The sequence below is a fragment of the Photinus pyralis genome, unplaced genomic scaffold (assembly GCF_008802855.1).
Source record: "Photinus pyralis isolate 1611_PpyrPB1 unplaced genomic scaffold, Ppyr1.3 Ppyr1.4_LG7, whole genome shotgun sequence".
Classification (NCBI taxonomy): domain Eukaryota; kingdom Metazoa; phylum Arthropoda; class Insecta; order Coleoptera; family Lampyridae; genus Photinus; species Photinus pyralis.
Genome location: NW_022170738.1, coordinates 34,785,171 through 34,799,563, shown reverse-complemented (window position 1 = coordinate 34,799,563; position 14,393 = coordinate 34,785,171). Strand labels below are relative to the sequence as shown.

Below are 14,393 nucleotides of genomic sequence, written 5' to 3'. Positions count from 1 at the left end.
ACATTTGAGCTAATTAGCTGATAAAATTATGGTAAGACAAACTTCTTTCAAAGTTAAAAGGAATCGGTAGCGTCATCATTTTTCGAAATTGTTAGTTCAGGTCACAGTTCCCTAAAAGATTTCGGTAGCAAAAAATTCTATAAGAATATCTTAAAGCAATGGAGTTTGCGGCAAAATGTACACATTTATAATATAATTGCACAATTTTACACTTTTTCGACAAAGTTCCTCAATGCCAATAAAGCACTAATCTACTTCTCCAAGATCCCAATGAGTACGAAATTGTCCGACACCAAGTATAGAATGACTAACCAATCTCAGTCGGTTTTCTGCTGACAGTAAAGTTCTTTCAGAGATTTCAGCTCGTCTATAAGGGCTTTGTTTTGATTTTCTAGCACAGCTACTCTGTTTTCTAGGCACTTTATATACTCTTTCTTTTTTCGCCTGCATTCCCGAGCCGCCTCTCTGTTTTTCAGCAGCCGCATCTCCCGTTTTCTCGCTTGGTCTTCTCCTCCGGGACTGCTCAGGCCTCCACTTTGTGCCACAACTGCAAATTATCATCTATTGAAACATATCTTAGGTGAGAAAAGATGGTAGTTTATGCAGCAACATAGTGTCTGCATTTTTTATTTGTGAACTCACTTGGTGACTGTATTTTTTTCTGTGTCTGGGATTAAAAGAACTAATAAATAAGATATAAAAAAATGGAATGCGCATAAGAATTCAGAAAAAACAATGTTAATTACCCCCTGTGGGTGGGGTGGGTCCAGTGATGTAACCTAAGAAATGATTCCATGCTTTTAATCGCATCTTCCAGTTTTCCATTAAGGCTTGCACTCTTCTAAAGAATGTTAGGACATGGAGAGGTTCTTGGATAAGCAATTTTTTATATGGTAGAGGAAGGTAAATGATAGGAATGGACTCGGAGATTAACTGGGGGGAGAGAGGGAGGGTGTTGATTACAGAGAACAGAAAGAGGAACAAATTAAGGAACGATTGAAAATGTGAGGGAGAGATAACGACAGAAGGAAAAGGCAGAAAACTCAAGGCATGGGAGATACGGAGGCAGACTGGAAAAATTAAATGGGGAGGGAGACAGAGTAAAAAACAGGTTTAAAGGACAAAAGAGAAAAGAAAGGGAAACTATATTAAGAGAAAGAAAGAAGAATAGAGAGAAGGATAGAGAGCAAGAGACAATGGTGAATTCTTGTTTAGAATCTTCCGAATGTTAAGGAGAAGTGCGCATTCCATTAGAAGGGCAGAGAGAAAAAAGGATGGAAAATAAACCATAGATACAACATAAAAGATGGAAGAATGGGATAGGAGAAAAATAGATGGACCAACGAAGACGGGAGAAGCGAGAGATCGTGAATTGGTTCTTTGAGCCAGGTAAGACATACGTACGGAAATTGTTTGCTGTGAGAATAATTGCAACCCCCTATACCATGGACCGAATTATTAATATCAATGTTCCAGAAATCGCGCTTAAGGTAATTTTTTTCACGATACACAACAGAATATTTGGAAAAACACCAACCTGGTACAAAAAATTCCTGTCCACCTTGAGCATATTGCACAATAGCACCACCCGCCGTCGAGTTAGTCATAGTAAGTGTGTGTATGCCGGGACCTCCGTCACCGCTTGATATCTGTATGGCTCCAGCAGGTATCACTGCAACAAACGTAGAAATTGAATTATGTGTTTTATACCGTATTCTTACAAGCTTTGATCGATAGTGAAGTTTTTGTTAAAAGAATATAGTGATTTTATGAGTAGCTATGAGATGAATTGCGCATGCAAAACCACACCAACTAATGCAAAATTATGACAGGCAGTTAGGTCTTATGCTAATGGATGTACTATTTAAACCTTCACTGTCTAACCTGTTGTACTGTTAGTACTTGGTGCATTACTAATCTATGACATGAAATTAAGTGCTGATGGGTTATTCTAACTAACCTGTGTGGTATGGGATCGAATGAGAAGACAACTCACTGTCTGCCTCCGAGGATGTCTGCTCAACCTTGCCCTCTGCGAAAATTACAATTTAGTACTACTCTAACGTCCAGGTTATGGTTTGTTGTAAATCTGCCCAGTGCTTATTGAGTTATCCCATACCACATTTTCGAAACAAAAAAAAAACTATTGCAAATTTAAAACCTAACCTAAACGTGCAGACTACAAGATATTTTTAAATCAAAATAAACACAACACGTTCGACATTAAGAGATATTTTAAGAATGTGAACAATATCGTTAATTGTTATTCCTGCACAATTATTGTTAAATGCTGTCAAATAGTCAAAATAACCACCTTCTTTATTGTCTTCAGCAAAGAAACACTCCGAATCTTCAGTCGAGTCAATATAATCACCCGATTTAATATGGATCATTCTGTAACTAAAACGTCAGTTCACTAATGATGTAGAGCACAAAAAAATATTCAGAATTGAAAATGTTAATTTCATTTCTCGATCAAGTTTATATTAAAATAGATTTGATAAATCTTAAAAAAATTACTGTGTATTTAATAAACAGCTGATAACCTGCGTATGAACCGAAACAAGTTTGTTTACAAAGGACCAGTAAGAATTTCCTTGTGTGCAACAATAATTTGTTTGAGAATATACAATTAACGGTCAACTTTTCCAAATAACTAGCCATTAACCATTTCATTTAATAACGACGGGCCGAAGTTCTTATAGTTATCCTTGTTTACTAAATATGTTTATTCGCGATTGAACATTAACATTTTTAACTATTACAGATATAGGAGTTTGTGATAGTGTTCTACATAATTGGGTCAGTCTCTCTCACTTCAAATAGTTGTGTAATAGATGAAGAATTATAACAGCAAAGGAAATGTATTGCAATAAAATCACTATCCATTCTACAATTGGAGAAGGTAATAATTATTAACTATCCAATTATAACGTGTGTCACCAATGAGTAGGTACGTCAATCATTTGCGCATAAGGGCACGCGATTTGCAAAATTTAATATCGGGGGAGGGGGGGGGGTCACTAATATAAATAATAACAAAAGTTTTGTAAATGCAAATTTTAAATTAAAAAAAATTGTTATTTCAAAACCCAACTCCATATTTTCATGTTCTCCAACGCCTTTTGGGTAACAATTCCTTGCAATACCTAACCTACATCTAAATATGTAATGTGTGCCAACTGAAAAATTATGTTGGTTGGTTTTTTTTATCACACTGTATATGATTTATTTACACTGCATTCACTATTTTGTTTTGTAACTTATGTTTTTTATTTTTGCCCGTTATTTTTAAGTGGGCCATACCCAAACTTCAAATTTACCAACAGAAAGTGGGGCACCAAATCTTTCAACATTATTATGTATTATAAAGATCTTGAAAGATAGTGAAGAATGCCCAAGAAACTACCATAAAATACCACATACATACCACAAAAGCATCAGACTGTACATGTAGTAGGGGTTGAATGTTCACTCCGCTAAGACCAAAAGGATTGGTTGTTGTTTTGCTGGTACAGCAATCTCGACCGAAACCCAGCTCGTAAGGTCAATAAAACATAAGAGAAAAGATACAAAACAAGTGGGCGTTGCTAGCGCATTCGACTTGCACTGATTAGTATATTTTGAAAGACATCACTTTCCTATGACAGATCAATTTACCGTTCGATATTTTGATTAGTGATTACACTAGTGTACTGTGTGTCCTATTTAAGTTGAGACGGCAGGGTATCTCAGCTGTTTTTAAAGATAGAAACTTCCAGTTTCCACTTTTTTGTGAAACTATTAGTACTACGAACAGAATCAATCTAGCTACGTTTGTTTCTGAGATACAGAGTGAAAACGAAAAGTTTGCCTTTTTGGGATGTGATCGTATCTTACTACCCATGTAAGATAGAGAAAAGGTATAAACTGCCGATTTTAGATATTTTCACGTAGTTTTACGTACCCTGTATAACTTAACGTCAATTTCTTGCATTATTTTTTTAATAATAAAGCGCAACTGCCAAATTTTGAGCGAAAATTGGTAATTCACAGGAGCACCTAGTCTCAGTTGCATCCGGACAAACACATCGTTTTCATGTAGGGGCGTTTCTGGATTGTGGCCAGACAGTGACTGTCACTGACAAGCAGTATCAGGCTACGACAACTGCTTTGAATTGCATTGCATGAACCGTGACGATTTTTGTTTCCAGCAGACGGTGTAACATGCCATACTTCAGATCATACACTGGAATTGTTGGGTGAAAAATTTCCAGGAGACGAATTGTGAATTGGTCAGGTCCTGCGACGCCCTTAGATTTTCTCTGGGTGTATGTCATGTTGAAAGTTTAGTGCAATAGGCCAACAATTGCTGAATTATTCAAACCGTGAATCCAGCCCGACTTATGCAGAGGTATGCAAAACAAGACCTCAAAGATCGAGTCCTGTAGAAGCTATTTTCAGATCATAATAATAGCGAATGTACTTTAATCTGCTATAACGTACACACAATTTGCTATTTTCATTTTTTAAGATCGGACACACTAATGAAAACCCCTTATTCCTAGTCACAGATAGTCATTCAGGAATTTTTGATTTAAATGTTCAAAATCACAAAGAAACTATTTTATTTTAAAATTCATGGAGTAAAAGAGATAAACCAACAAATTAATCAATTTAATCCTCGCTTGTCACTAGAATACTTACTAGAAGATACTATCAGAGAGAGCACACTTCTCATGTGGAATTTAGGCACATTTCTTAATTACAGCTATACCTATGATATTTCATTTTGAACTATAATCCCATAGCGGTAATATAAACTTCCTAACAGTAATTTATAAATGTTTTAAATGGAGGTATTGACGTCAGCAACATTCAAAAATGTTGTGTGAATATTTTAACATCTCAAGGTTTGTAATTGTGATTCCTAATTAATTCGTCAAAGCACCATTGACAATGTTAAAGTCCTTCAATTTGAACAGTACTTTAACAATGTGAAAAGTGGGATGTAGAACATTTGCACAAAAATTCCATATCGTGTAATATATTCAAATTATTATGTAACTTTCTTAAGAATTCTCTTGAAAAGTATAAGATCATGCTAAACGTTATATAGTCATGCGAAAGAATTTTATTGCTACCCAAAATGTGCGACAGCATAAAAACTGTCCCAATGCAATCCGGCAGTTTTTATTCGCGCGCACATTAATTAAAAAGCTTCCGAGAAAGCTTTGAAAATCGTAAAGCAAAATAATACTGGAAAGGTAGATTAGTCTCGAGAGATTCATGCATAATAGAAAACATACCAGCTATCTCACCCCCGCCAAGATCGTTGAGTATTTTTCTATACGAAGGCCTCCTCGTGAGTAGATCTCTGCGCTTTTTTGGAGATTCGTCTTCCGATAAACTGTCGTCACTCTGTGCCTCCACAACCTTGAAACATACTGGCGCCTAAGTGCAATGCATCAAAATAAAGTAATAGAAATTATCCTATTGACAAATAAATAAATACAAATATTTTAGGAGTGTGGTTTTTACTGAACATCCTGTATATATGAATTCAGTTTACTAACTTTATTGTGCGTTTTTTTGGGACAAGTTAAAAATACATGACTAAGCCTTTTCCAAGCACCTTGTATAAAGTTTTCTGCCAGTTTATATAAGGTATTCAGAAATGATGTAGTTTACAGTTTCTAAAAACTTAAACAGTAACTTCAGCATACTTTTAGTAAGTAAATCTAGCAGTCATTTTTAAAAATACAGGGCGCACCCGCAGAGCAATTCTGCAGGAGACCAAATTTAATTTCATCCTGTATCCCCTTAAATTAAAATAGCAAGATAGGTTCGTGGGGGTATATCATTTAAAATTCTATAAGTAAATACGTTTTCATTAAGCTGGGTATTCAGGTTCAGTTTGCCAGCAGTCCACAGACTGTCCCCTGGCCATTGTCTTTCAATACATACGTACAGTATTACTAGATGCCGTGGCTACTCTTTTATATAAGGTATCACTCCAGAGGTGTCAATACAAAATTTTACCCAACTATAAAATTACCGCCCAAGGTGTGCTCACATTGCAATTTTCACAATTCTCAATCCATGAGAAGAATTGCCCACTTGTAGGTGTATGGTGAAGTGGCCCGGCAACTGTTGCCTTTTAGACTAAAATTGGTTGATTTTTTTTTAATTTTGGTCTTTTTTTAATAATCAGAAGCCTTTGGGAGGGGGGAAATTACTACATGTTTGTATTGTTTAAACAATGTGTTACCTTTTTATGCAGGAAAATTTTTAGCGTGCTATTGTTTATGTTTTCTCCAACCATCTGTTCTTCCGAACCTACTTCTGCGAATTTGAACTACTTTTAGCAGTGGTGTAGTCAGTCGTAAATTTTCAAGTGTGAGTACGCTCACCATGCTCTGAGAATTGACTGCGATCCAGAATGCCCCCCCCCCCCCCTCGCAATGAGCTGTCTATAAAGACTACTGTAGCTAAGATATTGACCGATATTTATAAGATGCCATCCCTGATGAACACAAAAAGAAGCGCATCGAAAGTTTTATTTCACGCCAGACACTAGAGAACAATGAAAACAATGGCGGTATTCCAGTTTTCCAAATGTCAAAAAGTTCAAGCAAACGCAGTCAGCGGGCAATGTAATGGCTTTGGTATTCTAGGACAGGAAATGCGTTCTCCCGATCGATTATTTGAAAAGAGGTACAACAATCAGCGCGGCAAGGTACTTCGAGACATTAACAAAGCTACGGCGGGCTTTGCCCCCCCCTCCCCCCAATTATTTTCCGAAATGTTGTTGAAAGTAAAACATGTACAACTTTTACATGTGACAACCAATTGTCTTTTTCACACGCATGCCTCTAGTGGTGCCTAGTAAAAGTTGAAAAAAAAAAAAGGTTGGAAAATGCGCTAAAAATGGGGGGAACATGAACACACCTAACCCTTGATGGTATTCTAATGAAAGCGAAAGGTCAAATCAACTTTCCTCCTCTCCTTTTTGAGATCAGTGGGTGACGGGAGGGAGAGGGCGTTAATTGATTTTATCTTTTATGGTATTCTAATTAAAGGTCTTCACGACAGGAACTGTAATATTCTTTTTTTCTCTACCAAAAATGCTATTTTAGCTACCAAAATTCCCCCTGTATTGTTTTAACCATTTGTGTATTTTTTTTAATAAGTAGCATAAATATTGTTTAAACAATATATATAATTATTTCCCTTTTCTACGAGGTTTCTGATTTTAAACAATATAAAAAATAAAATTTAAAAAAAGAATCATCAATATTGGAGCTGTTTCACGGGAAAAACCTTCATTGACACGACTATAGGTAGATAGATTTCTACAGTATTAAAGTAGGTTCAAAAAGTCCGCCATCTTGTTTTAGTGTGACTGTCATTCTTTTTTTCCCGTTCCCATTGGAATTTCGGGAAATCCTGTCTCAGTGCTCTCCTACAATCCCCAAGGAACCTACATGCCAAATTTCAGCTTTCTACGTCCAGGAGTTTCAGCTGTCAGTCATTCAGTCAGTTACAAAAAAGTTTTGTATACAGGGAGCTTAACGTAGTCCGTTCGTTAGAAGTTTTTAAACTGGCAGTTGAAATAGAAACTTAAAGTTTGGTTCAGAACCATAATCGACTATTGCGAATTGAAATAAAATAATTTCAACATGGCGCCGCTTCCGTAAATATTGGAAGTCGGCGCCATCTTGATTTTTTTTAAATAGAAACATACCATTTTCTATTTTTTTTTTGTAAATATTCCATTTTATTCTGATTTAGTTTTTGACGTCATCTCTTAAACAGTTCAAAGTAAGTGCTCCTTTTTGTAATTGAATCCTTAAAGTATAAGAAATGTCAAACACTTCAGTTTTTGTGTTATTTGTGATGCCAGAAATGCGAGCAGAAATGATATAGATTTGAATTTTAGGGCCACTTTTGCCAAGACTACTTTACCAACCCAACCCACTATATATATATTTACAAATATCCATGCCCAAACCCGGTCTCCTTGGTACCGCAGTTGAGCAATAAAATAATAACAGCTCTCATACAAAAACAATTTGAGCTGCACATGTAATTTATGAGAAAAAAATTAAAATGGCTAAATCTGGTATAAGACAGACAAATAACCTAGAATCCAAAAATGCAGTAATATATAGGATGTTCTATTTAAAAAAAGCAAGTTAACATTTACTTACGGTATAACCCGTACTCCCACCAACTCGTAAATATTTTAGACCTACTTTCCGAGATATAGATAGCTGGCATTTGTCTCCTGTACACAGGGCGTTCCTTAATATGATGTAAATATGAAAGGGGGTAATTCTTTGGGTGTTAAAATTTTTTCTTTATATCTCTCTGCAGTTTTGGATATTTCGCTAAATTTGAGATATAAATTACGCTGAATACAGGGTATCGTTTTTTTTCAGGGATCATGTTCCATTTTCTATCCCTGAACATTTTTTGCCGCCACCACTGGTATTGTGAAACAAGAAATCAATTTTCTGGCTTGTTTAGAAACTTTTTGCTCTTTGCGCTTTTTTCTACCAGTGATAGGCAATAAAATAAAAAACAATTTTCGTTAGTATAATTTCTAAAATGCTTCAGTAGACCATGGTTATATTTGGATAATAATTTTGTTTTTATTAGTTTAGACAGTTGGCATCGAAAATGTATCTTGTGTTTGCATATGTTTATAAATTAAAGGTTTAAATTGTAAAGTGTACAGGAGAGTATTTACATCATATTTAGGAACATCTTGTATATAAATGAACAATTCCCACTGTAAACCTTGGCCACAGAAAAATTCATAGCACAGTGATGCATTGCTTGACAATTTTGTTAGTGAACTCAAAAAGAGTCAAGTCTTGTAGTTGGGATGTTTTAAATTCCTTCGCTATCAATTTTAATATTTTTTTTACAAAACAGATAAAGAAAAGACAGATTTTAAAAAAACCAAACCATGATTACTTGATTTTATCAACTGGATCTCTGATCTTGTAGTAGTTCTTCATTCATAATAAAAAAATAGGTACTTTGTTATTAAAATATCTCCCAATGTACGGATATGGTTTTCTTATACAGCAAATGCACAAATTGAATTGTCTCAAAAGTAAGTTTTCATAATAAAGAAAAGTACAATTCTGACATGTTTTATAAATTATTGAAAGATTCAGAGCTAAATTCAGTAAACTATTTGTGAATTCAGTAAATGATCTATGTATATGGTGTATCACAATTTTGCCCAAACCTTTGATCAGATCTATAACCTGTAAAGCAAAAATTGCACTGGAATAAACCACATGAGGTATCAACAGCCTTCCTAATAAGGCTACCCCTCTGGGACATAATCATTTGCAAAGACTCTTCAGATATTTTCTAGATATCAATCACTATGCACAGCAGATATCTATCACGGTGTGCCCATTACTAAATTATTGACATTTACATAAACAATGAATATCAAATTTCCTTTTAATTTGCATTGTGCTGTCTATCCAAGTCCATCAAGTCTCACAGATATCAGCCTGATGTTCTCATACAAAATCACTCTTCGTGTCTACCCTGTATATTTAAAAATACTGCGTCTATTTACAAATGTCATCAAAGATCTTCACCTAAAAAGCACAACCCTATCATTATCTTATCATACACCTCCACAGAAAATATCCACCTGTGAACGTTATAATATCAACTTGCACTGTATAAAATTAAAAATAATGAACAGACTATCCGTGTAACTTAAACCTAAAGTGGTTATACTTACTTGTAAGGCTTGCAAACTACCCTGAGTTGTTTGTATAACGGAATTTGGTTTGCCGACAAGTATTACATTTCCCTTACTCAGCATAGGCTGTAAATTCGCAGCTGTTTGTATAACGGACTGTTGATTTGGTTGTATTACGGATTGCACCTTAAAATAACGACAGTATATTTATGACGGTTTTGTTACATTCTCCGGAAGAGCATGCAAAATTACTATCATGCACAGTGAGGGGCCAAAGCCCTACCTGTGCTTGCGCTTGAGTGTGAGTAGGTAAGGTAAGCTGTACTATGTTAGTAGCCGCGACCAGATGAGGTTGAGTATTAGTTACGCCTACCGAAGATGCGATCGAGAGCGGAGGATCCGGTGAAGGAGCCAAAGGATCAACTGTCCCATTCTCTTCCACCATCCCTTCCATCACTTATATAACGAAGCACCTGTAAATAATAAACAAAGTTCATGTTTTGTATACGAAAACGATTTGATTACCACCTCCATTATGGGACTTGTTTGATTATGTAGTTTAAAAAAATTTAAAGTAGGTAAATAAATATGCGATTTTTGACGTTTACCCTAACCACAAACAGTAAATAGAAAAGAATTCAAAAGGTCATAATAGCAATGACAGTGCGATTTATATAATTTCGCATTTAATATTTGGAGAAAGGATGATAGAAAAAAGTGTAGAGTGGTTCAAAATGAAGATGAGTAAAATCTAAATTTAAAACACGATTGACTAATATGACGCCATATTCAATACCTTTTCCAGTAATCCCACATAACGAAGGCACGACATTTTAAATGTTCACTACAAATCAAGGTATTTAAATCACTAACCCTCTAAGGGATACCTGGACCATGTCAGATTGTTATTATTCTTCAGCTGGGTACTTACCAGTTACGTATTCCTCGTCACCAGCTTTGCAGCGATCGGAGTGGGTAAAGCAGTCTATACGTAGTAGCCACGTCAAAATTTCTGGGCGGTCGTCACTGGACGAGAACACAAGAGAAATGCGCGTCACAGCAATGGCGGATTCGAGCGCGCTTTGCGTCGTCTCCTCGCCCTTCGCACCACCGCACATTCAAACATTAGTCCAGTTTGTAATCATTCGCTCGTAACATTCTATTTGTTTATAAACTTTATACATTTGAGGATTTTTTGTGTCATCGCGCCAACTGTCCGCATGACGCACTCGTTGCCGGAATTTCAGCTATGCGCGAAATTAACATATACCTACTATAGGAATTCCCTTGCGAATTTTATAATAATGCAATACAATTTCCAATTTCGCAACCAATTTTTATTGCGCGGTAGCGTGGAACATGCGGGTAACAGGTTTTAGATTCAAATTGGGTTTTAATTTTGTACCATTAAGGATCCAATTAATGCAGCCAACGACAATATGTAGGTACTTAGATATACTAATGGCTGCTTGCCGCCGAGGACAAGGGCTCCAAGCCAAAGTCCCAAGTCCTATTTAAACGTAAATTATTTAAGATCCCAAATTCGCAACTTTGATTTAGGTCTTCAACCCCATTTATTAGGTATACGATAGTGGCGGATTTAGCTCAGTTGGAATCCTAAAGAGCGCAGCTTCGTTCGTTGATAGAATTAAGGCGTCGCCACACTGAACGCGGTATGCTCGCCGCGGGCAATCGCTTGCAATCAGCCGCGCGCGATCTTGTATCTCAAGTCCACGCCGCGGTTCGTAACAAAAATGTATTAGTAGATATAGTCTCATTTGTTGGTTAGTAAACATGACGAATTACAAGAAAAGTTCTTCCTCTGACGAGGAATTATTGTTGCTATTGTAGCAACTACTATATTAACAGTGAACCGCGAAGGCGCTTCTGAGTACACAGCATTAATAAACAACGAAGGCAGCTCGCCGCTCGGCGAATTTCGTAGATTACTCTGTGAATTAGAAGATGGCGAAGGAACATACTACATACTTTCGTATGAAAAAATAAAATTTTGAAAAATATTCATACACCGTTGCAGCTTGCAGACAGACTAAACGCTTTCACTGCCTGAGTGTACCACTCTGATGTTTCGTCTCTGATTGAGGATCGCGCGTGGCAAACCGCCAGAAACTCTTGGGGAGGCGATCAAAATCTGCCCGCGCGGCGGATCGCGAGTGAGCAAGCGGTTTACTGCGTCCTGTGTGACATATGCTTCATAAGAAAGGCAGGGTCTAACTTACTTACCTGTAGGTAACTATACCATAACACAGATATGGCAGAGGCATTGAATATTCAATGGCAGAGGGTACAATATGTGTTTCGTTTGCTGTTTCAATAAACAATTTAGTTTCAACTCAACCATCCCTTGCAAATATCTCGTACCGGCTTTGCGTTTTAATCGTAAGCAAGGTAAACACGGAGCATGCGCACAATTTTACTGATTTTATTACTACTGTAAAAAATTAATATCACTGGCTTCTGCAGAGTGTAGACTGCAAGCTTTGCAAAATGATCTTTAGTCCAGACTTCAAATACTTGATTAGATACTATGCGATCAAAAAAGAGTTGTTCTCGAGTCAACTTTGGATTTTTTGTTTACATGGGAAATAGTACTTAACTTGTACTTCCAAAGTTCCCAAGGCGCCTCAGCGTCAATCTTACTCATTATAGTACCAAAACGTACCAACAGTGCTCGGTTGTCATCGCACAGGGTGTTTCTGCTTAAAGTGGACAACGAATAGGAGTTATAAAACTCGTTATAAAAGGAACACTTTTTTAAAGTAAATATTTTTTGTATTGGCTTTTGTTTCCGAATTATAGACCTTTCTTAGTTATTTTAGAAATCTCTACATCGCCATTATTTGTAGTCGGATTTCAAAAAATTAAGGTTTTTTGAAATCAACAGTTTAATATCCGCAACTTTCGTACAAAACTTGTTTACAAAAAATGTACCCTGTATCCCTGCCCATACATTGATTGAAAATCGGTCCCCATGTCCTCGATTGAAAACACCGTGCGGCTTTTCCGCTTCCCGTGACTGTTTAGTGTCTCATTCTCATCCGAGTAAAAGATGTAATTCCAAAAGGTTATTCTGAAATTCCTGCAATTTATGAACCACCTGCAGAATTCTATGCGGGATTGGAAATTAGCATAGATGGTAAGGATACATACGTTCTTCATGAAGAACTCTCCACACACTCGCATGGCTTACACCATTGAATAAAGTATTACTCAATGTTTACACTTACTCCAAGAGTTCCAGTAACTCGACGTGAATCAGAACATCCTCCTCAAACTCAGGGGTCCTTACTATAGTCTCACATCAGGATTACCTTGCCGATTTGCGCACTTAACGATCCAGTTTCAAGTAAATTCGCCGAATCGTGATAAGGCAGTTAAGTTGCGTACGCGCTCTGGTCACGATCATAAGGGATGCTAAGTAGAGCGTCGGAAGTATTAGTGAGTTTGGCGTAATAGCTCTTTAATGTGAGTGTCTCCCACCCCCAAGTGTACCTAAGTGGTGAGTGTTTTGTACAGTCCATCGTGTTGGTTGTGCTTTGTTGTTGGGCTATAGTAAAACCCCTGGCATATATCCGGATATATGTATAGTCCTAGACTCTGGGAATTCTGAGTTTATGCCGCGGTTCCGAGTAGCTCCCTATGATTATACCGCTGCGTGACCTAATCGGTCGATTAGGTCATGGGGTCGACCCTATAATATGAGCAATCTAAGGCCTCATTGCTAACGCAAACAGTTAGGGTTCGATCTCGACCTGCAGGTGTGTTCGCAGGGAGGGCCATGAGAGGCATAGATCGACGGTGGTTGATCTATTGGCCGATGATCCTAGTCAGAGCGCCGAGGCGGGATGTATACCTACTTATCCTAAATAATACACGTGTGCTCAGCGTAACCCTTTCTTAAGTAGGTATGAGCTCCCTTCAGGATATCATCCCCAACGACGGATTCAACCCCAATCGCCAACCGGAGTGTTGGGAGGTCCAGGAGAGCTCAGCGCCAGGGCTGATGCCCCCGGTGAGTTACCTAATTGATAAGAGATTTATTTATTTATTTAAGTATTTATTTATTTATTTATTTATTTATTTATTTATTTATTTATTTATTTATTTATTTATTTATTTATTTATTTATTTATTATCCCTCTCTTGTTCTGGTGGTCTAAATGCTGCCATGTCCTTTAGATTACAGGGGGACGTTTCTAATGAAAGGTGAGTTTACAGTAGATTTGTCGTATCTTAATAGTTAATAAACGTGTAAACAAATGTAGAAAACGAGCTCCTGGGTATGGCTATAGTATGTGCAAAACCAAATTTTAAACCTGATGTTAGTTTTGCTTTTAGTTAAAGTGTATATGTATGAAATTTCATTTAATTGCTTCCATACATAAGAAAGTTGACACTGCATATCACGCACAAAACCAAATTTGGAAACTGGCGTTAAATTTGCTTTTATTCCAAGTGACTATGTATCAAATTTTTAGGCTCAACTTTTGGAATTGTGTTTTATATGGCTAAAGCTATGCCCATATTGAATTTCATGCAATTCGGTTTATAACTAACGGAGATGTCAAAAGGGCTTTCTTTATTTTTTGGCCTGCATTGCCAATTCACGAACTCCGATTTACAAATTTGGATAAAGAATCCACCTGCAACA

General features: G+C 36.7%; 1 protein-coding gene across 15 annotated transcripts; it reads right to left on the bottom strand.

The window, feature by feature from the left end:
• Positions 1-71: 71 nt before the first annotated feature.
• Positions 72-10,802, bottom strand: LOC116176052 (cyclic AMP-responsive element-binding protein 1-like). Of its 15 annotated transcripts, none has more exons than XM_031494498.1 (7): positions 10,653-10,802; positions 10,005-10,194; positions 9,761-9,907; positions 5,289-5,433; positions 1,961-2,032; positions 1,538-1,672; positions 72-547 (listed from the first exon to the last, which is right to left on the bottom strand). In XM_031494498.1, the coding sequence occupies exons 2-7, from the start codon at positions 10,173-10,175 to the stop codon at positions 318-320; spliced, it is 900 nt and encodes a 299-aa protein (XP_031350358.1). In that variant the 5' UTR covers positions 10,176-10,194; positions 10,653-10,802; the 3' UTR covers positions 72-317. The 15 variants fall into 15 exon arrangements, with proteins under 15 accessions (XP_031350358.1, XP_031350367.1, XP_031350357.1 ...); XM_031494507.1 differs by having other exon boundaries at positions 10,095-10,194; XM_031494497.1 differs by having other exon boundaries at positions 10,518-10,659.
• Positions 10,803-14,393: the final 3,591 nt, after the last annotated feature.